This window comes from Pipistrellus hanaki (assembly GCF_964339955.1).
Source record: "Pipistrellus hanaki genome assembly, chromosome: 9".
NCBI classification, from domain to species: Eukaryota; Metazoa; Chordata; class Mammalia; order Chiroptera; family Vespertilionidae; genus Pipistrellus; species Pipistrellus hanaki.
Window position 1 is genome coordinate 46,859,929 of NC_140511.1, and position 26,463 is coordinate 46,886,391.

The 26,463-nt window shown below is 44.8% G+C and overlaps 1 protein-coding gene across 1 annotated transcript; it reads left to right on the forward strand.

Moving 5' to 3' along the window:
- On the forward strand, window positions 1–24,873 carry OLFML1 (olfactomedin like 1). The gene is made up of 3 exons (XM_084894242.1): window positions 1–611; window positions 1,925–2,213; window positions 21,345–24,873. The coding sequence occupies exons 1-3, from the start codon at window positions 486–488 to the stop codon at window positions 22,133–22,135; spliced, it is 1,206 nt and encodes a 401-aa protein (XP_084750368.1). The 5' UTR covers window positions 1–485; the 3' UTR covers window positions 22,136–24,873.
- Window positions 24,874–26,463: the final 1,590 nt, after the last annotated feature.

A 26,463-nucleotide genomic window follows, 5' to 3' on the forward strand; every position in this document is an offset into this window, starting at 1 on the left:
AAAGCTGAGATTCCAGCTCTGAGAAGTTGGGAGTGGTGTGTGTTAGGTCAGGGCTGTGATTGGACTGCAGAATCCACTGAGGGAGGGAAAGCAAAAGTAAAAGAGTTGGGGAGAGGGGAGAAGCCCTTGCTGCACCCACCCCAAATGCACATTCAGCCAGGCCCAGAAGCAGGGTGCAGCACTCGTCTGGGGAGGCTCCCTGTGTGTCAAGGGTGATGCCAACAGATGCTGGACCCAGGAAGCTCTCTATCCCAAGCCAGCCCGCTAGGCCTCCAGGGACCGGCTTGCCAACAGCTGGATTTGATCACCAGCTTGCAAAGTGAGATCATGCATCTGGTGGAATAACAAGCAAACTTTGCTTTCTGGCTGTTTTTAGAGGATTTTCACAGCAGCGGCTGGAAACCAGGAGACCGCTACCTGGACCCTGGAGTCTTCTTCGAGAGGCCCCACATAGAAGATTCCACCCCCGGGTGTTTTGCAGGACGATGCTGGCCCTTCAGCGAGCTTCTGCTCTCCTGGTTCTATTCCTCTCAGCCTTTGTGCCCCCGCCACTGTGTGCTCAGGACCCAGGCATGGTGCACTACATCTATCAGCGCTTTCACGCCTTGGAGGTAGGTGGCATCGGTGCGCCTGATACAGGAACATGCTTCTCTTACCCATGCTTCCCTGTCTACATGGGTGCATTTTTCTGGATAGTCAATGATAAATACATTGCTATGGTGCTATGGTTACACTTGAAATGTTGTACGATCTAGCGGTTTAGAGCACCAGAGTCCAGACTATGCGCCTCCTAGACCTTGAGCAGGGCTTCCCTCTGCACGGTTTTTCTCATCTGTAAAATGGGGATGTTCATAGCGTTTACCTCCTAAAGCTATTCTGAATATTTAATATTACTTCATAGTTAGAACATTGCCTGACATACTGGTAAACGTCCAAAATTGTTATTATGTGATGGTTCAACTTCTAAAATCTGAAAGTTAAAATTTGGGGTCACTTTTTCTACATTTTCTCTTTAGCAGGATGAGAGCTAATTTTAGCTTTGCCTTTCGTCTTCTTAGGATAAACCGTTAGGTCGCTGTAAAAAGTCATGATATTGTTGTGCCAAGAAGCCGCCCTAGCTTCTTTGGCCAAACTGGACTTGGGTTTAGAAGTGAGCAGATTTCAGCAATGCAAAACGGAGAAAGTGCCTGGGCCTCTTCTCCATACATTGCAGCTCCCACTTCTCCATACATTGCAGCTACACTTTGAACTTTGCAAAACGCAACATTTTTGTAGCATGAACAGATTCCCAGGGACAAAGGTGCCCTTCTGCCTTATCTGGCCTTTGACACAAACCCTGGTGTTGGCATTGACTATCTCATACTTAATCGTCTTGCTTTCGTACAAGTTAAAATTGGATAAGTTATCTTCTTTCAAAGACATTCTTATCTCCAATATTTATTTTCAGTATTTTCCTGAAAAGTCTTAAAACTCCAAATTATTTGGTCATCTGGGTACAGTCAGGGTAAAATCGTTCTGCAGAGCAGGCCCAATGCTGTCCGGTCAACAGACTGAGGCTGGAGGCTGTGGATGAGATGTTCCCAGGCCAGTGGCCTCTTGCTGCTTCTTCACTCGCGCCCTCCTCAGACCATTCCTCCCCAGTCCCACCTCCTTAAAAGTGCCGGAGTTATACTCAATCATGACATTCAGCACCAACTTGCCCAACATTTAAAAAATATATAGGATTAAATGCATGGGAAAACTTAAAAATTGATACATTGAAGTAGCCATAGCATTTTAAAGTAAGAAATTAAGGGTGATTTTTATTTCCCCCCCTTTTTGATTATTTGTATTTTTTAAAAATCTTAATGAATAATAGCTATTTATATTACTTGGGTAACTTCAATAACTAGCAGTAATTTGGGAATTTCTTTTCTGTCTGAAGCAAGGACTGCAAAAATGTACCCAAACAACAAGAGAATACATTCAAGACTTCCGAGAGTTCTCAAAAAACATATCCGTTATGCTGGGGCAATGCCTCACCTACACAAATGAGTACAAGAGTGCAGTGAACAACCTGGCCCTGAGGGTCGAGCGCACCCAGCGGGAGATTGACTACCTAGAGTACCTTCGGGAAGCAGACATGTGCGTGGAATCAGAGGACAAGACGCTGGCAGAAAAGCTACTCCAAGAAGCCGAAGAAGAGAAGAAGATCCAGACTCTGCTGAATGCAAGTAAGAGAGCTGTGTCTTATATGTCATGCTGGGGACTGTCATTCGGAGATACAGATGGTACAGGTGCTGACCTAGTATGATAGTAATAGCTAGATGTGCCCTCTTGTGTGCCCATGCTGGAGACAACCTTAGCAGGGAACTGGTGTCCAGAGGAGAATCAATTCTTAGAAAGCAGCTTTTCATGTCATAGGGCATTCCTAAGGACCCACAGAAGGTCAGGGCTACAGTGTCAGAGGTCAGCCAGGAAGGGCATCTCCTGATAGATCTTGGTTTGGCGTGTGGTTGCAGATCTTTCCAGGAGAGTGACAGGTTGGTGGATTCGCCCAGGGCCCTGTGAGCCAGGAGAGGCTGCAAATGTGCAGGCAATGCTCAGGGTCAGGGTCTGCAGTGAGTTATTACTGTGTGTCTGTCCCAATGGGAGATCTCGGGTTTTTGTCCCATCAGAATCACTTCCAGGCCATTAAGAATAATGTTTAGGAGCTCAAATTAAAACAACACGTAGCAAGAAACAAAAACATAAAAGAGAAGGAAAATGTCTTATCCATGAGTCCATTTTATGAAAATAATGACGAGACAATTTCCTCCCCTTCCCCCCATCCAAGCTTGTATTCTGAGATGGTTTATTGCAAATGGGAAAGCTTTATTTATAGACTAATTATGTGTGCTCCAAATGTGTGACATTCCATTGGGGAAATAAGACGTAGCTGAATGCCATCATTCTGCCATCATCCCTTCTCAATGTAACCCTCATAAGAACTGCATGGTTCTTTTCAGATGAGGTGACACTTGATATGAGTTTTGAACAAAGAAATTAGAGAAGTATGTGCAGAGGGGACAGCATGTCAAAGATCTGAGAGTGTGTACACTTGGGCATGCAGATCTGCAGATATGGCTGAGTGGACCTGTATGGGGCAGGTGAGTGTAGGGAAGCAGGAATGAAGAGTTCAGCAGGCTCCAGGTAATGAAAGACCTTGCATGCTAATGGGCTTGCACATGACTTGAGAAACTATAGAGAAACTACTGAGCAGTTTTAAGCAGGGGCATGACATGAAGGAAGAGGACAAGACTTGAGAGCAGAGACCAGTCAAGGGAATACTACAGTAATTTGGTCAACAGTGATGGTGCCTGCATTGTGTCATTGAGATGGAGAACAGATGGATCTGAGAGCCCCTGAGACTTGGAATCCACATGGCTTGGTGACTGATAATTAAGAGCGAAAATGAGTGAGAAGGATGCATTCAAGATGCTTCCCAGGGATTTGGCTTAGGTCATTGGGTGGTTTATCTGAAATATGTTGAGATAGGAAACCCAAGAGGATTTTTGGAACTCTTATTATTCTACTTTTTATTTTATTTTATTTTATTTTAGCACTTATTACTTAGAAGTCTTCTAACTCATTTATTTGGTTACTGCTTGTTTTCTACCTGCGCATCTAAAATGTCAGCTCTACGGGAGCCTAGATCTTGCATTTCATTTTCAATGCTTTGTGTGTCCCAGTGCCTAAAATGGTTGTTTATGTTCAACAAATCTTTGTCAGTGAATAACTAAGTGAGAAAATGAATGGTAGAAGGATTGTCAGCACAGAGAGAGGGTCTATATGGTTTTCAAAGAACAGGGAACATCTTATCTCTGAGTCAGAAGACAGAGAGGAGATGGGGGCTGGGGAAAGGGCAGAGGGTGGGGTGGGAATCTGGTGGAGGGGAGCAATGGAGGGGGGGAAAATGAGGAACATTTGTAATAATATGAATAATAAAGATTTATTTTTTTAAAAAAGAAGAAGACAGAGAGGAGGGTGCCTTGTCTACTATAGGAAGCAGTTGATCAAGTTGGTCAAGTGAGTGATCCTTTTTGGCCCTGACATGGTATTGAGATGAGCCAACCTCCAAAAAGGAACAACTAGGGATCAGCATGGGGTGAGGGGAGGGGGAAAGGTAAGAATAAGCTCACAGGGGATGGAACAGAGGCTGCCCCAAAAAACCAATGTGTAAGATTGGATGCTAATGTGGCCTGGGCTACAATGTGGCTGAACGTTTGTGCCAGGGGTCAGGCAGGACCCCAAGCCTGAACAGTTAGTAAACAGTTAGTGGATCCCTGAGCTGCTCCTTGTCCTTGAACACCCTGAGCCCCTCAGGCCTTGAACTGCCCCTTTCCACTCCAACTTAAATTCAGCATAGTCTGGTCTTCCTACTTATTTAACTCTCATCCTCTGCCTCACCCTTCGCGCACTGGAGGCCTGAAATTTTCCCTCTCCCATCCCCCTGGTGAGTTCCCTGCCAGCTTTCCAGAGATTGCTCCTTCCATGCCTGGGGCCTCTGGGATCTCATTTGGTGATTTGGTTTATGATTAATAACACTTTTGCCTCATCTCTTGGATGGGCTCTGTGCTACATACACAGTAGGGACAGAGGAGTGAGTAGAATGTGCTATATTCTACACTAGCCCTTTTACTGCTTCTTTCCCTCTGATCTTGCCTCCTACAGTCTCTCTGCTATCATGCAGGCCTTCCCACAACACCAAATGAATCACATTACTCCTCTGGGTAGGTTTTTTTTGTTTTGTTTTGTTTTTGTTTTTCATTCACCCTCAATTATGAGCAACAACAAAAAATCCATTCCAATCTCTTAGCTTTTTGTATAGAGAAGGCCTCTCACAAAGTGGCCCAAACTTATCTCCAGCATTTTAGGTTTCTGTGACTTACCCAATGCAGTTGCAATTAAAAATACTCACCCTTTATGGTTCAAAAAGCTGTGGATTCTGTGGGAAAACTGCTAGGGGTAAGGGAGGTTGGGAGGGGACTCTAGCAGTTTGGCCTGTAGCACTTCATTCAGTCCTCCAAAGGATCATTTATATTTTTAACCATATATATATATGGTTACACTCAGATATATATATATATATATATATATATATATATATATATATATATATATATATATATATATCTGAGTGTAATTGACTCCTAAACCAGACCATGAGATAATGAGCTATTACATCTTTTATCTGTATTCCCAGAGTCTGGATCAGGACATACCATGAAGGAGGCTGTAAAAATTGTCTATAGAAGAGACACTGAGAGCATAAGACCCTGAGAGCTTAGGGGAGTTTGTTGTTGTTGTTGGGTTTTTGTTTTGTTTTGTTTGTGTGTGTGTTTTTTTGTTTGTTTTTGTGTGTGTGTATGTGTGTGTTTTATGAAAAATCTATAGGGAGAAGATAGTATGATTTCTTTGGGAAAATTCAACCTTGTGTCTCAAGAGATTTTTAGAAAATTCTAACATTAGTCTAAGTGGTGCTATTTATTCAGGAACTATTTCTTGGGTAACTATGAAGGACCAGGTACTAGAGATAATTAATATGATGGAGTAGCTCTGTAATTAAACCATTCCCTAGAGAGCTGTTCCCAAGACTTTAACCTTTATTTAGAGAAGATCCCCAAAGATGTTCCCATGAGAGCCACAGTTCCAGGGATGTTTGGGGGCCAGGTAAATTTTTGGAATCTTAACTCTAACAAACATAAATACTCTCTTTCTCCTCCAAACCCTCTCTCTCTTCCTCCTTCTCTTCCAGTGATAGAGAGAAGGTACACACACACTTTAGAATGCAGTGAGTGAAAGTTACTTGAATTCAATCTTATATTTTAAATGTTTTCTTAAGTCTCTGATTCTTTAACTTTTATTAGTATAAAAAAATTTTGCATTGCACTTGACAATTTATGGCAAAACACCATTGCCTCAGATACCCAGATGGAGAACTTTACCCAGCAGAACTCTTTGGCCAATCCCACATGCTTGCATTCTTGTGTGGATAAAAGTACTAATCTCTTTTTAACTTGTAAATCACTTATAAAGAAAAATTCTCAATGCAGTCAAAATGAGGCATTGTAAGAGATTTTATTTCCCGTTTTAGTCCAGCTCCTTTTATTACAAGGGTGCAAGCAAATTACCTCAAGTAACCCTCTCCCTTCTAAATTAAATAACTCATGTCTTTTGTTAGATCATGTTTGAAAGCAGAAAGTCTGTTGTTGGAAATTAAATGCCTCTGGGATCCATTTAGATAGTGCAAATGTGTGTGCATCATACTCAAAGCCATTAAAAACAAAATAAAATAAAAAACAAGACAAGCGAGCAAACAAAACCCCCCTGGAAGCCAACTAAAACATACCTGTGAGCCAAGCCCCAGGGCCTGTTAGTTTGTGGTAAGTGCAGCAAAACATTAAGAGATGTGTAACTCTAATTTGAAGCAGATATATTTACCACCAAGGAGGAGAGTGAGGGTATACACACAAGTGTAAGCCCAGGAGAGTGCTTGGGTGTGCACATGTGTGCACACATACGTGGACACACACTCTTACACACACAGGTTCTTCACACAGATGTTGCTGCATGCATGGGGCTAGCGATGCTGGAGGTGTGTGTGTGCAGCTTATCCTGTGCTGCCTCCTAGAGAACTAGGTCACTGTGTTGGGTCCAGAAAGGCCCCTGTGCACAGCACTATGCATCCATCTGGAAGGCCTGTGGTCTCTGAGGATACCTCCAGTCCCATCACTACAGATACTAACAGAAGGTCCCAAAGTTGTTTTAGCTGCTGCCTTTCAGCTCTAGGTGGAGTAAACATCCATCTATTCTCTCTTTAGCTCACTCATTTATTCATTCATTCAACAAAGGTCTAACTGAATTCCAAATTAATGTTGGCAATGTGCCAGGCATTAGAGATGGAACGTTGACTGGTATAGCCAAGTGGGGAAGCATGTAAGCAAATAGGGGGACAGCCAGAGTGTGACTGTTCTGATGGAGGTGTCACAGAAGCAGAAGGAGCCGGCATTAAGCAGTTAAGCAAGGTCGGGGCTGCTTTGGAGATGGGGGAGACTTTGAAATCTAGAAAGTAACCCTCAAGCTGAGTTTTAATACTGAAAAGAACGGATCCAACAGAGAACAAAGGGCACTTCAAGCAAATGGAACAGTGTGTGGAGGTACAGAGGCCTAATCGGGCTTAGTGTTCAGGTGAGGGGGGATCTCAGGTGAGGGGGGAGTCTTGGAGAGGAGATTAAAGAACCAGACAAGAGCTAAGCTCCTTGGGAGAAGGGGCAAAAGGAGCCATATGTAAAACTTAATTTTAAAAAAAAGAGCTGAGCTCCTTTGTGCTAAGCCAGGTCACACTTTCACGCTGTGGGAAAGGAAAGTAATGTGAACAAGAGTAGCTATATTAATTTAGTGCCTGTTGTGTAGCAGGTCATCTTTAAGCATTTTATATATGGGATCATATCATCTAGTTCTCACAACTACCCTATGAAATAGGCATATAATCATCCCCCACTTATGGGTGAGGAAATCAAGGCACTGAGAGAATAAGCAGCTCTCCAAGGACTCAGAGCTAATTGCCACTAGAACTGGGATTCAGACAAGGCAGGCTGGCTCCCACCCTTCACCTCTCCCATGGTGTGTGCTGTTCTGCTGGTCAGTGGTAAGCATGGGAGTGTCAGGGCTCAGACCATGGAAGGTCATGCTGGTCACAGTGCGCAGAAGGGACTGCAGTAGGGGAGGCTGAGTGTGCATAGGTGGGTGAGACTGGAGGCAGGGAGGTCATCTCCAGGTCATCTTCAGGCCTGTCACACAGGCACTCAAGGTGGGTGCCCTCTGTTCTGAAACTGGATGCCAGTGCTCTGATCTTACTCTGGGACACATATGAAGACCATGTCAATTCTCCTGGATGCTATTTAATGATGATTCCTACCATAAACAGTTTGGTTTAAATCCTTTTAAATCCTGACTGAGAAGGGTCAATTTTCTTCCCCCACCCTCTAGATTTTTAATTCCTGACTTTTCTTCACTTACCCTTAAACTACAAAACTCCTCTGCTTCCCCCTGGTTCTCTCAGCTCACAGAAGAGCTGCGCACACACTTCCCTGTGCTAGCAATCTCAGGGGCATCTCTGGGCCCTCATCTGACTGGCACCACACCCAGTAGATTCTTCCTTCTGAGTATCTCTCAAAGGTATTCTTTCCATCTGCACCACTCTCTGATCATCCCTGGTTTTGATTACAAGAGCCTAGCTGATCTTCAGGCTGCCACTCTCTTGCTGTACCAGGGCTTTCTTGTATACTGCTATCATCGGGTCATCTTGCTAGAGTTATTTTATTATTGCTTTATCAACGTTGATGGCAACCACAACCTAAAGGCTGAAGCAAACTCATAAAATAACATAAAGAAAGCCCTTACAACCTGACCCTAACCTAGCTTTCTTTAAATAATTTATTGTGTTATTCTCTATGAAAGTAATACCTACTGAGTAAATAAAAACTGTGAACAAGGTAGGTACTGTAGTTATTGCATTTACTTTTGTTATGAAAGTAGATAACAAGTCAACAGTTGACCACAGCAACTTTGCACATTTCTCAGCTTTTTACTGTGCCACTGCTGCCTATCTCCATTGAGCTGACGCTCTATGTTGTGTCTGATCTGCTATTCTGGAAGCAAAAATATGCTTCATGCATCCCTGCATTATTCAGGCTGTGTCTCTCAGGTCTGCCACAGTGCCTGGAACAGAGTAGAAATCAATATTTTCTGACCTTGAGGAGTAGTTTATTAGACAAAGATTGCATTAAGCACTTTTTATCTGTTATCTTGTCCATGACAGCTCTGCTAGGTAGACACCATTATGCCTTATTTTCAGATGAAGGAACTGTGGCTCAGAGTGTTTCACACAGCCTGACGTCCTCCCACATTCCTGCTCCATCCAGAGGATGCATCACCCCTGAGACACACGGGATTCATCTCAGCCTTCATCTCTGCTCCCCACCCCCTCACCTCTACCCCGTGTCAGTTATCTGTTGCTACAATCATGCCACATAACAAACCACTCCGAAAGTGAGCAGTTTGAACAACAATCACCAGTTATTCCTCAGGAGTCTACAGGAGAGCTGGGCAGTTCTGTTGGGCTGGGCCAGCCGTGGCCCCTCTTGTCTGGTTTCCATAGCGGCACATGGCCTGGGCCTGGCTGGCTGAGCATGGCTTCAGCTGGGAAGACTTGGTTCTCCTCCACGTGACCTCTGATCTTTTAGAAGGTGAACCTGTGGAAGGCAGAGATCTGAGAGAGAGGCACAAGCACACCAAGATCTGGTCACTTTTACCAAATTCTTTTGGCCAAAGCAAGTTCCAAGTCTGGCTCCAGAGCCCACCTTCACAAGGCATTTGGTCTTGACTCCCTTGGAAATAGGCAGTATTCAGGATCAGTTTTAGTTTGCAAATTTCTATATGAGAACAGTGAATCGGGCATTAGTGTGCTTGATGGTTTTGAGATGAGATAGAAGAGCCATTGAGAAGAGCGCTGCAAAGTTCAGGTTCGGGATAACAGGCCCTAGAATTTGAGAAAAGAGGACAAGAACAGAATGAAATGAGAGTTATCTCACAGGGAAAATCCATGGCGAAATGTCAAAATGACTTTGTTTCTAACCACGCAAATGGGAGAATGGCAGTACCACACCTAGAAATGGAAAAGAACGTTTCTATTCTTTTATTCTTTTTAGTTTGGTAAGAATATTACAGGGAGAAACACTACACCCCCAAAACAAACAAACAAAAACCAGCTCTGTTTTTCGATGGAAAATAAGTAAAAGCAGGAAGTTCATAATTACAACCTTAGAATGCTTAAGTGATGCAACAGTCAGATAATGGATACAGAGTGCAGCGGTTTGATCAGAAATTCCCAGAGGACTGCCCACTTCCTGCTTCATTTCCCATCCGTGTTGACCAGCCTGGATCCTCTAGGATCTAAGCATTCTCAAACTTTAGTCTCAGGAACCCATTACACTTCTAAAAATTACTCGGGACCTCAGTGAGTTATATATATATATATATATAACTATAACACATCTATTGATATTCACCTTATTCATATTTAAAATATAGAAATTGTAATGCGTGCTAGATGGTGTTCTAGGATAAGACACACAGCAGCGAATGTACAGATTTGACAAAGCCCTGCCTTCCTGAGGTTTATATTCAATTGAGCAGAGTCAAACAGTGAATATGTTAAAAGATAAACTTGTAACATGTCAGATAGAAAAGAATAAGTACTGTGGAGGAAAATCGACTAAGGTAAGAGGCATGGAGAGCTGGCCTCCTTCAGCAGGAGGCCCCTGAAGGAGGCTGGGTGTGTTGGACTCCAGCTGTGGGGCCTCATGGTGCAAGCAGACTGGACTCACACAGCTTCCAGCTTCCATGCACCCCATTAAGCAACCAGACACAGATCAAGTCTGTTTTCTTTCTCATAATCTATTGCTAATCCCCCCCACACACACAAAGGAAAGCTGTCAGGGCTCCGTACTGGATGCCATGTAATACTTTGAATTTAGAGCTGGGGACTAGAACAACTTCCAACATGGATTTAGCAGAGTGCTGTCTAACTCAGCAAAACCAACACCTAGAGCACTTACCGTATTTTCCGGCATATAAGACGACCCCCTAATTTTACAGTTAAAACATAGGTTTAGGCCTATATTCCCTGTATAAGACTACCCCCCACTTCCGAGGCAACCCCAGTTCTTTTTTTAATAGACCGCCTCTCTGACTCTGGCCAATCTGAGCAGGCTTTTTACTAGAACACAGTGTAGCTTCGGGTACAGAACATGTATAATTGCATGCATTAAAAAGCCTGCTCAGATTGGCCAGAGTCAGAGAGGCGGTCTATTAAAAAAAGAACTGGTGTTTCCTCGGAAGTGGGGGGTAGTCTTATACAGGGAATATAGGCCTAAACCTATGTTTTAACTGTAAAATTAGGGGGTCGTCTTATATGCCGGAAAATACAGTATTTTGTTTCAGGCCCTGCTTATGCCCTGGAGTCACGGCCCTGCAAAGTCACCTCTGAGGGTTCACTGGGTGCCATTTCATTGAAGCCTGCCTCCCTGCCTTCCTGCCATCCATCTGCCCAGGCACTCAGACACTGAAATAGCTCCCGCTCATGTCCTTACATACCTCTTGCTATTCAGATCAATTTGATGTCTAAGTTGGCATAGCATGAGTTGGGATAGTAGGTTTGGACACTGACTAATATTGCATTTTCTGAATTGAATTGATTCCCGAGTTTGGACAGTAAGTAGAAGATTCAATAGGAGGGAAAGAGGTATTGTGTCCCAGGCACTGTGGATAAAAAGACAAAGACACAGTCTCTGTCTGAAGTGCTGGCAAGGAAACAGTGAATAAGCAATTCCAGTTCAGCATGAGAAGTGTCCTAAGAGAGAGCTGCACAGAATGCTTCAGATCCAGGAGGAGCGACCCCCTGCTCTGCAGGACTGAGATTTTGTTTTGAGGGACAAGTAGATGTATCCCAAGACAGCGAAGGTGAGCTAAGGGGAAGTATGGGCAACGCCTCAAACTTCTGAGAGGCCGTGGCATGGTTGGTGACTGTGACCAATCTAGTGTGGCGGGGGAGTAACAAAAGAGGAAGTCAGTCAGAGGAAGGGCCCTGAGTGCCACGCTGAGATATCTGAAACCCATTCTGTGGGTAAAAAGCATAACATGGCCCTCATTTCTAGAAAATTAAGTTCGCGTTGACAATGTTATTGTATTCGCTTGAAGGGTCGTCATTGACTAGTACTCATCTGAGAGCTGTCATCTTCGTCATCCCGGCGTCTAACGTCATACCCGTCACTTGATAGGTATTTGTAACTGTTTATTAACATGAATACAGTTCAGGTGGTTGAAAAAGTCAAGTTTATAACAGAATTTCAAGAGGCAGTCAAAACATTCATGGTTTTATAGGAATTCTCTTTAATGAATTTGACGTTCTTCTTCCCAAGCAAACCTGCCCTTTTTTCTGTTGCTATCTCATGTGTCCGGTTACCCCATTCTTGAATCTGGTTTGTTGCCCAGCTTCCTCTACCTAATTGATTACTAAGACCTGACCTCTCTTCTTGTTAATTGAACCCATACCCGTTTTTCCATGCCCATCACTATTTATATATCTCTCATCTGGATCATACTTACAGACACTCTACTTGTCTCTCCGTGGCCCCTCTGCCACTCTGCCCCCCTCCAATTCATTCTCTACCAACATCCAGACTGATTCTCTAAAACATAGGCCTATTGAATCCTTCCTACAGAAGGACAAGTCTCACCAGGCTGGAGAGTGTGGTTATTAAATAAGGCGGAAAGTATTTTTAAAATTCAAATAAGTGATTTTTGTGTATGAATTCACTGTGCCTTGGGCCAAATTCTATCCTAATTGCTTGTCTGCGATTCTGCCTGAAGAGAAAGCACAGGTTTTCCTTCTTTGGTTTGCAGGTGGAACCTTGCATGCCATTGTCTCTGTTAAGTAATTTGCATCTTTCTTTGAGGATATTTAAAAGAGTCCATTTGAGCCAATAATTTGCATCTTGGCTGGCCTCAAAGGTTTTACATTTATTTTCTATCCTTCCTTTTCTCCTGCTAATTATCTCTTCTCAAGAGAAGCACAGCAGGGAGTCTCAACTTACCCTTATACTCAAACACTGGAAGTCTATTCTCTCCAAATTCCAAAACAGGAATTTATAAAAAATTGTAAAATATATGCCCTGAAACAACTATCTAGCCTAAACCCCTTGTTTTATGGCTGGGGAATCTAAGTTAAGGGCAGAATGACAAAGGGACTTTTAGGGAGACACAGAGAGAACCAGAGATGGAATTCAGACCCCTCAGGGCTCTATTGCTTGGTCCCAGGTTCCATGGACCAAGGAGGGATAGGAGAAGCAGAGGAAGCACAGAGGGAGAAATTCTGTGCCTTTTCCCCCAGAACTGTTTTCCTAATATAGACCATCTATCAACACCTCTTCCTTTTGCTATTTCTCCAAGGATTCTGCATTAGAATAGAGGTATAGAAAGAAAAATAATTGTTATGTGTTAGTTTCTACTGTAATTTTTTTTTAATTTTTCAATTACAGCTGGCATTCAATATTATATTAGTTTCAGGTATACAGCATAGTGGTTGGTTAGTCATTTATATACCTTGCAAAGTGACCCCTTCATCCCCCACCTGAGAAGTCTAGTACCCACCTGACATTATACACAGCTGTTATATTATTTGGCTATATTCCCTATGCTATACTTTACATTCCTGTGACTATTTTGTAACTGCCAATGTGTACTTCTCCATTTTAAATGAACATTTCCTTAGGGGTAACACAGTGAACGTGCCTTGTTCTCAGACATAATCCCTCACAGTTAGGCTGCAAGCCTGTTGACTTCCCTCCTAGAAGGTTGGGCAGGTGGGAGGCTTTCTTGTTAAGGCATATACCTTATCACCCTGTGATTAGGTCCCAAGAAGTTCATTGCCCTCACCTGTGTCTGTGTAGGCACACCCAGACTCACCCACGCTTCACCCCTTCCCACCACATGCATACACACCCCTCCAACATGTCCCTGGGGCTGGCTGGAGGTGTCCTGGCTGGCCCTGCCTCCAGGCTCAGACTGAGCTCCAAGCACACAGCTCTGTGACCTATCCAAGTAACTTATCCAAGTCTTTAATTTTTTTTCACTTGGGAAATGGAGATTAAAATATATAACATGTAGGCTTATTCTAAGAATTAGATAAATTAATCTAAACTACTTATCACAGAACCTATCATATATATATATATATATATATATATATATATATATATATATATATATATATATATGAGGCCTAGTGAACGGAATTCATGTACTTGGAGGGGTGGGGTCTCTCAGCCCAGACTGCACCCTCTCACAGTCTGGGAGCCCTCAGGGGATGTCTGACTGATGGCTTAGCATTGTCATGAAGGCATGGCTTCTGGCTGAGCGGCACTCCCCCTGTAGGAGCATACTGACCACAAGGGACAGCTCCTGCATTGAGCATCTTCCCCCTGGTGGTCAGTGCGTGTCATAGCAACCAGTGGTTCTGCTGTTTGGTCAATTTGCATATTAGCCTTTTATTATATAGGATATATATATATCCTATCTAATAAAGAGTGAATATGCTAATTGAGTGCCATGCCCTCAAATATGGCAGCACCCACAGCCACAAGATAGCAGCATCCAGTCCCCTCAGCCCCACCAGGGTGGCAGGCATGTGGCATGCACCTGCCTCTGGACTCCCCCAGTCCCATCAGCCCCCCAACCACCCATGGCTGGCCCAAGATGCAGGCAAGCCTCAGATAGTGGCTGCCCAGCTGCCCAGGGCTGCCCAAGACTCAGGTAACCAGAGCCATCTGAGGCTTGCGCTGCGGCAGTGGCAGCAGCAGAGGTGTGATGGGGGCATCATCTTTCCCTGATCACCAGGATGCCTCCCACCTCTGAGGGCTCCTGGACTGTGAGAGGGGTCAGGGTGGGCTGAGGGACCCACCCCCATCCAGTGCATGAATTTTCATGCATCGGGCCTCTAGAATATAGGGGGAGGAGAGGAGAGGATAAAGACCCAGAAATAAGCAGCAGCCATTCATGTAGGTCCTTTAGGACAGGATAGGGGCTTAGGATTTATTCCAAGAGTGATAGTAGAAAGGATTTAGCAGGTCAGTCACATAATTTGTTTTTAAGCAGATCATTCTTAATGCTTTGTGAAGAAGATACTGTAGATCAGCAAGAGTAAAAAAGGGAGAAAAATTAGAGACTATTGTTATGGTCTATGCAAGAGGAAAAGATTCAAGGAGTAGAAAGGAGGAAGTGGTAGTAAGAGAGGGAGAGAGATGCATTTAAACATTTTAACTTAAGTATAATATAATGTAAAAGTAAATTTTACTATCTGGTATGGGAGAAATGGAGGGAAAATAATCAGGCAGGACTTCTAGAAAATAAATTTGTTGAATGGTTCTTACCAGAAATGGGAAGAGTAGGATTAAAGAGAGTTTGGGGATAAAAGCAGGAGTTCTGCTCTAGACAGGTTAAGTTTGTAGATATCTAAGCAGGGACATTGAGTAGGCAGTTGGATAAATTAGTCTGGGATTAAGTAGATATATCAAGATAGGACATTATTCCAGATATAAATTTGGACTTCATCATTATATAGAATTTATTTGGGATTCAGAACCATGTGATAGAATGAGTTGACTTGGGAAGTGATTGTAGAGAAAACAAGATGTATGAAGTCGGAGCACTGAAAGGTGGATGATGAGAAGAAACCAGCAATGCATGCCAAGAAAGAAAGTCAGAAAAATGGGAGAGGGGCTCCAAAATAAAGAGGGGGGGGGAAGTTTCAAGGGGTTGAGTAGGTTTAAGACTGAGAATGGACTCTTGGATTTATAAATATGAAGCTTGTCAGAGACCTTGACAAGAACTGATTTAGTGGAGGGGTGGGGGAATTTAGACCACTGGAGAACTAAAGCTGATTAGAGTAGTCTGGGGGGTAATTGGAGGTTAGGGAAGTCCTCTTTTAGGGGGTTTTATTGCAAGGTAAAACAGAGAAATGGAGCCACACTAGAAAGTTCTATTTACTGTGGAAAATGATCCAACATGGAGGGAGAGACTATTGAGGCAGGAGAGGAGGGATAATTTCATGTGCTATATCCTTGATTAGTGAGAGGGGCTTAGATCCACTGAAAAAGCAGAGAGCAGGAGAGAAGGCAGAGGTTATAGGTTAGGTGCATTTGGTAGATTTGGTGGTTAGAAAATCCATTCATTCATTCATTCATTCATTCAGCAAATACTGATCTGTGTGCTAGTTGTTGTCCTAGGGAAGAGACATGCAGCAGTGAGTTAGACAGATAAGACAGAGTTCATGCCCTCATGGAGTTTACACTCTATTGAAGGAAGTCAAGCAACATATGTTAACAGATGAGTTTATGATAGGTCAGATAGAAAATAGGAAGCACTTCAGAGAAAAATAAATGAGAGTTAAGGGGTTATAAAGAGCTGGAGATGAGGTTGCCCTTTTTTATCAGGTTGTCAGAAAAGGCTTTAAAGATCAGGAACATTTGAGAACAGACCTAAAGGAAGTGAGGGAGGAAGCCATGGAGAAATCTTGGGGAAGATAGTTGGGTTGCAAGAAAAAGAAACAAAAAGTGTCCAATTTCTGGGGCAGGATAATGCTTGGCATAATTTGAGGTACAGCAAGGAGAACAGTGTAGCTGAACAAAATGAACAAGGTAGGAAAGTTGTAGGAGAAAAGGCCAGAGAGGCAGTGGAGGGAGCTCACATGTGCTCTGGAAGGCAAAGACTTGAGTTTTACTCTCTGTGAGATGGGAAGTGACTTCTGAGTTTTGAGCAGACATGTGACGTGATCTGACTTACATTTTAAAATGATCCCTTTGGCTGGGAATGGACTATGGGAGTCAAGGACAGAGGTGTGGTCACCAAGTAGAGACTGTCACAGTGATCCAGGGAGGACATGTAGTTCTCAGGTTGCTCCTATTTTCTCAGTGAAATAAGAGGCAAGATCTTCATAGAAGAGTTCGGAGGGCATGATGGAGGCTTGAGGAAAGAGAAGGTATGGCCGAAACAGGTTTGGCTCAGTGGATAGAGCGTCGGTCTGCGGACTGAAGAGTCCCAGGTTGGATTCTGGTTAAAGGCATGTACATTGGTTGCGGGCAATCCCCAGTAGGGGGTGTACAGGAGGCAGCTGGTCGATGTTTCTCTCTCATTGATGTTTCTAGCTCTCTATCCCTCTCCCTTCCTCTCTGCAAAAAATCAATAAAATATATTAAAAAAGAGAAGGTATAATAATGGTGGGTGACAAATTGATTAAGAAACTATGGTAGGATTTCTACCCAAACATTCGGAGTAATAAGCAGTTTGATTAAAAAATGCTTAATTAAGGAGAGCAATGGAGGGGAGGGAGGGAGGAACATTTGTAATAATATGAACAATAAAAATTTATTTTAAAAAAATGCTTAATTACCTCAGAACCTGTGAAACTTCTCTGACTGTGCACCTTTCTTTCTTGTGTCCAATTTCTCTCCCATCACCCTATTTCTTGTCTTCTAACTCTAGATGACCTCCAGTTGACCCAGAGAACCCAAACATTTATTAAGAAGAAAATAACAACCTACTGGCACATCAGCTTCTTATCCCAAAGTCTTTGGAAGGACTTAAGGAGGCCCTTAGAGTGCCCAGTTCTTTTCGAGAGACTGTTATACAACAAGTGTGTCATTTCACCACCTCACCCTCCAGTCAGTGAAGGAGGACCATAGAGTTCCATGCTCTTATTAAGACCATCCTCTCCTACCCATGATACAGACCTTATCAGTATTTGAGGGAGACCCACAGGGTTCTTCATACTTTCTGTCCCATGACACCACTCACCTCACAATAGACTAATAGAGCAGTCCCAACATGTCCTCAATTAGAACTGATGACCCCTGAAATGACCAGTAGAACTAATCTCATCTTGACCCAAAATTCTAAGACTCTAAGATCTTCTGGAAAATAGCATATTTAAGGACAAGGTAGAAATGGATTACACCAGTTCTGTCCATTTCCCACTGGACAGATGTCAGATCACTGGATGCAGCCTAACTTCAAAGGAAGCTGCAAATGTGTAACTAGGAATGAGGGAAATGAAGTGGCATTTGATGAGCACAGACAGACATTGTCTCTGCCATAGCAGTGAGAGATAAAAACGAGTAGGCACACAGAAACAGTGGTGACACAGAGATCAAGGAGAGAGAAATCTTCAAGGAGAAGGAATTGATCAATGATGTCATGCTACAGAAAGGCCAAGTAAGATATGGACATAAAAGGTCTGCTTTTTTCAGTTAGGAAGTGCCTGGTAACATTATGAAGAGTAGTTTCAGTGAAATTATAATGATGTGAAAGAATGGGAGGTGAGGAAGTAGACTATTCTGTAGGAGAATCTAGAGAAGTAACTAAAAAAGGGTGTCTATGCAGAGAGAATTTTTTTAAATGCAGGCAAGATGTTTACAAGCTAAAGAACTCATAGTGAAGGAGAAAGTCAAGATAACAGAAAGGCAATAACTCATCAAGGAGGTCTAGAATCCAGGAAAGGATGAGGCCAGAGCACAGTGAATGTATTATCATGGGCTCTTCTAAAATGTGTGGGAGGGTAACAAGGGCAGGAACAACTGAAGAAAAAGTTTGTGAGGGAAAGGAAGGGAATTCATGTCTAACATTGTTAATTTTCCAAATGGTTGATCTATTGTTATGAAGGGAATGATGAGATAATTCTAGGGGCGTAAAATAGCTTCTTTTGGAAGATGTGGGCCTAACTATGAAAAGCAGTATTGTATTGAGGGCTCAGCTGAGGTTGGAGACTCCTAATATGCAGTGGCATCAAATGCACTATTGTGAGGTTTCCTCCACCAGTGCATTCTCCAGGGCAGAGACAGATGTTTGAACTGATTTTTTGTAGAGTGGAATATTGTGGAATAACGAGAGATGGTGGGTGAAGATGCTGGTCAGTGTAAGGTTTGAGGCACAGGAAACTGACCACCAAGACATATTAAAGTTTATTTCCCCAGTAATGAGTGGGACTCATTATGGAGGTAGAGAAATCAGAATTAAAGGAGTGGGGAGAGGAGAAAGGACCCAGCCTGGCTGCCTCCACAGATGGAGATGGAGAAAGCAGCACTTGTGTATGTGTGTGTGTGTGTGTGGGGGGGGGGGGGGGTCTTTTGAGGGGAGGAACAGGAAGGGTTGGACCCAGGGTGGAACAGGAAGGTGTGGGCTTCAGGGCACTTCAGCACATGCTGATTGGTGGTTCAATGTCTTGGGGATGTCTCTGTGGCAGATGCCAGTAATGTCATAACTCTGCCCACCAGTTGGGGTGGAGGAGGGAGGATCTCACAGTCAGAGGTCTAGGATGAATAGGAAAGGAAGTGAGACCAAGAAAAGGCTGATGGCCTGGGAGAAAGTAGAGGTGGGGTACTGGACAGCATGAGGAAATGGAAGAATGAGAGCAAAGGAGTGAGAAATGAAGAATAAGAGGTTGTTGTTGTAGAAGGTAGGATATCTTAGCTTTAGATTTATGGTAGGGAACAGTTTTAAAGGGAGAGGGGATCCAGAGTATGGCCATGGGAGGGAGTTACTAGACTGATTTGAAAGTAAGGTGCTGTGGAGTGGAAAAGGTTGCAGAGCTCAGGCTCTTGGTGCATTTGGGGTAGCATCCTGGAGAACAGTCAGTTATTTAGACTAGGAGTTGGTAGTATAAGCTACAAAGAAGGAAGGGTTGGGGTTTTTTGTTTTGTTTGTTTGTCTCCCCCCCCCCCCCCAATAAAAGTGGAATTATAGCCCTAACCGGTTTGACTCAATGGATAGAGTGTCGGCCTGCAGACTGAAGGGTCCCAGGTTCAATTCCAGTCAAGGGCATGTACCTTAGTTGCGGGCACATCCCCAGTAGAGAGTGTGCAAGAGAGGCAGCTGATCGATGTTTGTCTCTCATCGATGTTTCCAACTCTCTATCCCTCTCCGTTCCTCTCTGTAAAAAAAATCAATAAAGTATATATTTTTTTAAAAAAGTGGAATTATAATAGTCTGAAGTGGCAATGAGGAGCTAGAACAATGTAAACCCCTCTTTTCACTTTATTTTCCTCCACCTGGTTTACGTCCTTATCATCCGTTTAAATTATAGAAATATTCTAATCGGTTTCCCTGATTTTGGCCTCTCTCCCAAGTATCTATTATACACATGACTGCCAGCTAATTAATCTTGTTGAACAGCTTGATCATTGCTCACCCTTGCTCAAAATCGGCAGTAGCTCCCTATCTGCCTCTAGAATAAAAATCCATCATTCTTAGCCCCACTCTCAAGGTTCCAAGCACAAATCTGGTTTCAATCTACTACTTTGTTTTATGCATCTAGTTTGAGGCATAAATTTGGTGCCTCAAATTGCTTTAAGTTTGATACTATGTTATTAACACTAATCTTGGAGGACTTTCCCAAATATGGTTTTGTTAACTGTCAGGAATGTTCTTCCCACCTATCTCAGAATGTCATTCTTCAAGGGCCAATTCAAATGCAGATTAGCCTCTGTCTCCTCAAATGACATCTCTATTCCCTGTTCTTCTTTTGTAAAAAAACAACTACAACAACAAAACAAAAAAAAACAACACATTAATCTTTCTATCTTAGTTAGTCAAATATGTATTAAGCAAGAACTACTCCTAATTTATCATTGCATCTCAGCCCATGCTCATAACACCCAGGTCCGTATCTTGTCTTTGTAGGTGTCCAGTGTCTGCTGGTTAAATGCATGCATGAGTTCATGAATAAATAAACGGTTGGGTGAATAGAGCTCTTATAATGTTCTAGTAGTTTAGGGCCAGAATCTTTCATTAGAGGATGGTATCCTCAAGGTCTAGGGTTGATTGTGTGTGTGTGTGTGTGTGTGTGTGTGTGTGAGTGTGTGTGTGTCTGTGTGTGTGTGTGTGTGTGAGTGTGTGTGTGTCTGTGTGTGTGTGTGTGTGTGTGTGTGATGGGGCAAAAGTAGGTTTACAATTATTTGTATGGAAAATAATACAATAGTTAATAAATAATAATACAAGAAAAAACTCTATCATATACACACATATACGGGGTAGGGAGAGAGAGAGAGAGAGAGAGAGAGCTACATAGAGACAGAAAAATGATACAGTAGAAAAGAGATCTATTTTTTAAAAAATACTGTGGAACAAACAACACCAAAACTGAGTAACTTAAAACAACAATCATTTGTTCTCATGGTCTGTGATTAAAGGAGGGTTTGTTGATCTAGGCTGGGCTGATCTGGGGTGATTTGGTTCTGCTCCAAGTGTCTCTTATCTTAGCTAAGGCATGTTTTGTGGTTTGTTTGTTTTTTCATGGCAATGTCAGAAATAGATTTTTTTTACCCTTAATATTTAGCACTGTTCTGGGAGCATTATACGCTAACACAGTAGATACTCAATAAAACCTTGGCAAATGAAATTGAATTAGGCAGCTTCACACCTATGTCATTCTCCCTGTCTCAACCCCCAAGTGCTCTAGAGAGTGAACAGAGCTTTTGACAGCTTTTGTATCCTGACTTGAATGAAATGCTGACTCTTCTAACTGGACAGCAACTCCCTTCACAGAGGCCCATTTACTCTTTAATTATTTGATTCACTGAATCATACCAAAAATTGTCATTGATCTATGTGATGACTTCATTCTAGACAAGAAGTGGGGAAAAGCCATCTTTGAGAAAAGCAGATATTTCATGTTTATAAAGTAACCTTCCCCTTTTCTCCTGTTTGGCCAGGCTGTGACAACATGCTGATGGGCATAAAGTCTCTGAAAATAGTGAAGAAGACTCTGGACACAGATGGCTCTTGGATGAAAGATGCTGTCAGCGACTCTCCAAAGGTTTATTTCTTAATCGGATCCAGAAACAACACCGTTTGGGAATTTGCAAACATGCGGGCACTCCTGGAGGACAGCACCAAGCTAGGCCCCCGGAAGTTGGTCTTACCACAATCCTGGCAGGGAACAGGCCAAGTGGTCTACAAAGGTTTCCTATTTTTTCATAACCAAGGGACTCCCAACGAGATAATCAAGTATAGCCTGCAGAAGAGGACTGTGGAGGATCGAATGCTGCTCCCAGGAGGGGCAGGCCGAGCCCTGGTCTACCAGCACTCCCCTTCCACTTACATTGACCTGGCTGTGGATGAGCATGGGCTCTGGGCCATCCACGCAGGGCCAGGCCTCCACGGCCATTTGGTCCTCACAAAAATAGAGGCTGGCACGCTCGGAGTGGAACACTCATGGGACACTCCATGCAGAAGCCAGGATGCGGAAGCTGGGTTCCTCTTGTGTGGGGTCCTCTATGTGGTCTATAGTTCCGGCGGCCACGGCCCGCACCGCGTCACCTGTGTCTATGACCCACGGGGCACTATCAGTGAGGAGGATCTGCCCAACGTGTTCTTTCCCAGGCGGCCGAGAAGCCATTCCATGATCCATTACAATGCCAGAGATAAGCAGCTCTACGCCTGGAATGATGGAAACCAGATCATTTACAAGCTCCAGACCAAGAGAAAGCAGCCTGTGAAGTAACGCATTACAGCGGGAGGGAGAGCGCCTTGGCCTTGAAAACTGCTCTCCAGGACACACGGAGGCCCCCGCCCCTTTGCAATACTGCCTCCCTCTGATCACACACAGGCTTGGGGTCTAGAAGTCGGAATGCATGTGCATCCTCCCAGATGTTGCTGTCTTAGAGGTCTTTCAAGAGCTTAAATGAGAGTCTGTCATTCAGAAATTTTCAACAACTTCCATTACCCATCCAAACGTCTTGTGATCAAGGCCTTCCACCTTCTGATCCAGTTTACTTCCAGCCTTTTCTTTTACTAGCATTGACTCTAACTCTACCCACCCTATCCTTCCAAGCAGTTAGGAATGCAGGATACCTTCTAATACTGCTGGCTCTCCTCTCCTCTGGTCTTTGCTCAGATGCTCTCCTCTTTCACAAATGCCTTTCGATATTCTTCCATGTTTACTGCCTTAACTAAAGTACGCTTTCTTATGGATGTTTAATCTAGATTTCCCCTGGCTCTGCCTCTCTACCAAGCTGGGCAGATATAATAATAAGGTAAACACATGAACATTCGAATACCACCTTCCAGGTGCAAAGTGTTTGCACCTTGGTTACATCATTTGATTCTTATCATGGTGTTGTATGCAGAACAAATCTTTAAAGTTGCCATTTTAGAGATGAGAAGAGCTTAGGTGAGCCATTCAAAATGTCAGAGCTACAAAATGAAAGACATAGCTATAAAATACTGCAAGTCCCATAGTTTTTTCATTACCCAAGGAAGCACCAAATACAGGGTGTCTAAAAAAAAAAAAATATATATATATATATATATATATATATATATATATATACCCTTTAACAGCCGACAGCTCAATTTTGAAAATGAAATGTATTTTATAAATATTCAAAATGTGTGTCTGTTTGCTCACTCAATCTTTATAAGCAACACGTTTATCATTTCATACCAAAATAATGGTCTTCCCTTTAACCACTTTTCATGTGCACACATGACCTTCCTATAGGCCTTTCAAAAGCTACTTCCTGCAGAACACCAGTCTGCGGGTGAGGACCCTACCTCTAGCCTCATCTTGTCTTTATTCCCCAGCATCTGTCTTCTTGCTTGAAATACAATAAAGCTGACACCAAGCAAACAAACTTCATCAGGTTCATTTGCCTGCGTGCCCTCCAGCAGAGCAGTTTCAGGGAGTGAGGTCCAGGCCTAGGTTTACCGTGAACAAGCCTCCATACACGGAGGCCCTTGGTAAATATTCTGGAATCTGGACGGAAGCCAGATTAGCCTTCAAGTGTCTCCTTGCCACAGCAGGCGTGCCATGTGGCACAGGGGACGGAGGGCAGCTGGGCCTGGCCAGAGGGGCTTCTTCAAAGTCTTTCCCACGCATTAGTCCAATTCAGTCAGGGTTGGGTCACAAGGGCAGGCTCTGGTGCCAGTCTGTGTCATGTGCTGAGGCCCCTGTGTTCCCAGGTTGGTCACATGAGAGGGCTTGCTTTGTATGCTTGCAGCTGTTTTCCAGACTCTGCCAAGCTCAGGCGGGGCCATCGGCAGTGAAGAGAGGTTTTCTTCTCTGTAGCATCTGAGTAGATCTTAGGCAGAATGGGATTGCTCACCCCATGGATACATTGCAATTACCCACCGTTCTAATAGAGCGTGATACAGAAAGCTCAGATCCATCGTGGAATGAGGCGGGTATGCATAAACATGATGATATTACCCGGTCCATGGGTTTGGCGACATTCCCTACCCTATGGGTAAAAGAAGATTACCCATTTTCCAGGGAGAAGGGAGGTGAGCTGTCTCACGGAGGAGGGGAGAGTGGAGTCATTGGCGAATGGGGCTTTGTGGGAGTCCTGGCCACATGGTTCCTTTGGAAGCACGGAGGAGAGGCTGCCTTTCATTTGTGATATGCTTTGTTTTTTGTGAATTGATAGTTCTGCAGGGTGCCCTTTTGACTAACAACCCACATGGTGCCTGAAATTCCTGCAGCTAGAATGACTCTTTTAGGTCAAGACATTTTTCCCAGGATGTCCCTGTTAACGTGCCCCTTTTGTACGCTTTTAGCTTCTTCCAGGTAAATCGCCTTTTAGCTCTGGGGTTTTTGTTGGATTTTAGTCCAGATTAAAGTCCCTTTGACCTATCCTAATGGTTCTTAAACTTTACTGCACGTGGGAATCACTTGAGGCTCTTTTAAAAATCCTGATGCCATGCCAAACCCCCAGCCCATCAAATCGGAACCTCTGGAGGTGGGACCCGGATACATTTTTTTAGTCCCCCTCCTCCAAAGCCGTTCCAGTGTGCAAATACGCCTGAGAGCCAGTGACCGAGACCATTCTTTAAAGTGACTTTTTAAAAAATAATGGCATCGTTCTGAGAACAGATTAGCCTCTTCTGGGGGCTGGGGGCTGGGCAGCGGGTCCCATGGGGCAATGACATGTGGGACTTGGGAACACCCATGGACTCGTGTGAACCGCTTCGGCCTCCTCCACAGAAGCCTCCCTGCTGCTATTTTAAGGAAGTGAAAGAGAACTGGAGGGTGTCCTGCTGTAACACAACTCTTGTGGGCCCCAGCCTTCCTCTGCTGGCTTTGCCTTCAGTCTGCTCCTGGCCAGGTTCCTGCAGTGGCTGGAGTCTCATGTTTGCCAGGCTGGCTTAAGTTCTGTTCCTATGTACACCTTCTGGGCACACTGGTAATTTCAGACCACCGGGGAAATTTGAAAAAAGATGTGTCTTGTGGCGTTTGTCAACACTCTGGCCTGTGGAAACGTAGAGAGAAAAAACAAAACAAAAACCGAGACCAGGTCTGTGGTGACTCCTGCCAGAGCTGGGGACTATGCCAGAGTCCCTGGTGTCGCTGCCATCTGAGGCCCACACAGGGATTTTAATCAGCTGAACCGAGCAGCTAGTGCTTGGAGGCCTAGGCAGGGCAACAACCTAACAGTTCAACCAATGGGGATTCCGGCCATACGCCGTGGTCGGCAAACTGCGGCTCAAGAGCCACATGCAGCTCTTTGGCCCCTTGAGTGTGGCTCTTCCACAAAATACCACGGCCTGGGCAAGTCTATTTTGAAGAAGTGGCATTAGAAGAAGTTTACGTTTAAAAAATGTGGCTCTCAAAAGAAATTTCAATCGCTGTACTGTTGATATTTGGCTCTGTTGACTAATGAGTTTGCCGACCACTGCACTAGGGGAAGGCTTTGGACTGGGTCTTCAGGGCCCGGTCCTGCCCAGATTCTAGAATCCGTCATTGTGGTCAGACCCTCAACGCTTTTCTTGGGCCTGTGGACCCCAGCATTGGTGCTGCTGGGCCCCAGGAGCTGCTTCTTGTCCTAGGCTGTTCACAAGACAGGGCAGCAGTGCCTCTAGATGGCGCTGACCACTAGAAGGACCTCCACCCCAAGTCCAGGGACTCAAATGCATGGGGAACCTGGGGTGCCTCAGAGCCTTCCTTCCACACTGAGGGACGGGCTGGGGTTGGACGGGAGAGACAGGGAATAAGAGGCTTCCCTCTGGCCAACCTCAACTGGGACAGAATCGCACCGGTCCGGGAGTCCGGACATCCAAAGTGTCGTTGCGCTGTGTGTGCCGCTCATCGGTTTCTCTATGGCTTCTTCCTCTGCCATTCGCGACACGAATTCCCTCTCAGCTTCCCCGTGTTCATCCCTTCCCGCCGCGGGGCATAGTGCTGAAGGGCCGGGAAGCCCAGGACTGAGAGCCGGGAACCCTCCGGCGGCCTCCCGGGGCGAGAAGGGTGCGGGGATGGGAAGGTGACAGGCGGGGCGGGGCCAGGAGGGGCGTGGTCTCTGGGAAGAGGCGGGGCTTGGGAACGCGGAGCGCAGCCGAGGGCGGGGCCGGGGCTCGGGAGGGGCGGGGCGACAAGGCCGGTCCTTAGGGAAACCGAACCTGCGGAGGAAGGTCCTGCGGTTCACGGCGGCGGGGAGAGGGCGGGGGAGAGGCCGGAGGGCGGTCCCCGGGGAAGGAAGGCGGGGGAAGCAGCGGGCGCCTAGGGATGAGCCTCCGTGGGTCCCCGCCCCCGTCACGTGGGCTCCAGACCCGGCCACCGCCGGTCGCTCCTCTGGTGGTGGGTCGGTCAGTTGGTCGGTGGGTCAGTGACCTGCACCTCGGCTCCCAGCGCTCATGTTCGGAGGTGGGAAGGACACGGGAGCTGCCCGCACACCTGAGCCGCCCGGAGAGGAGTCCCGCACCCAGGTCAGTGGGCTCTCTCCACGCCCTCGGGCCCGGGGCAGACCCCGCGGGGATCTGGCATTGCCTGGGGCACGGAGAGCCCCCGGTCCTAGAACCACGCGCGGAGTAGAGGTCAGTGGCAGGATGGCGTCA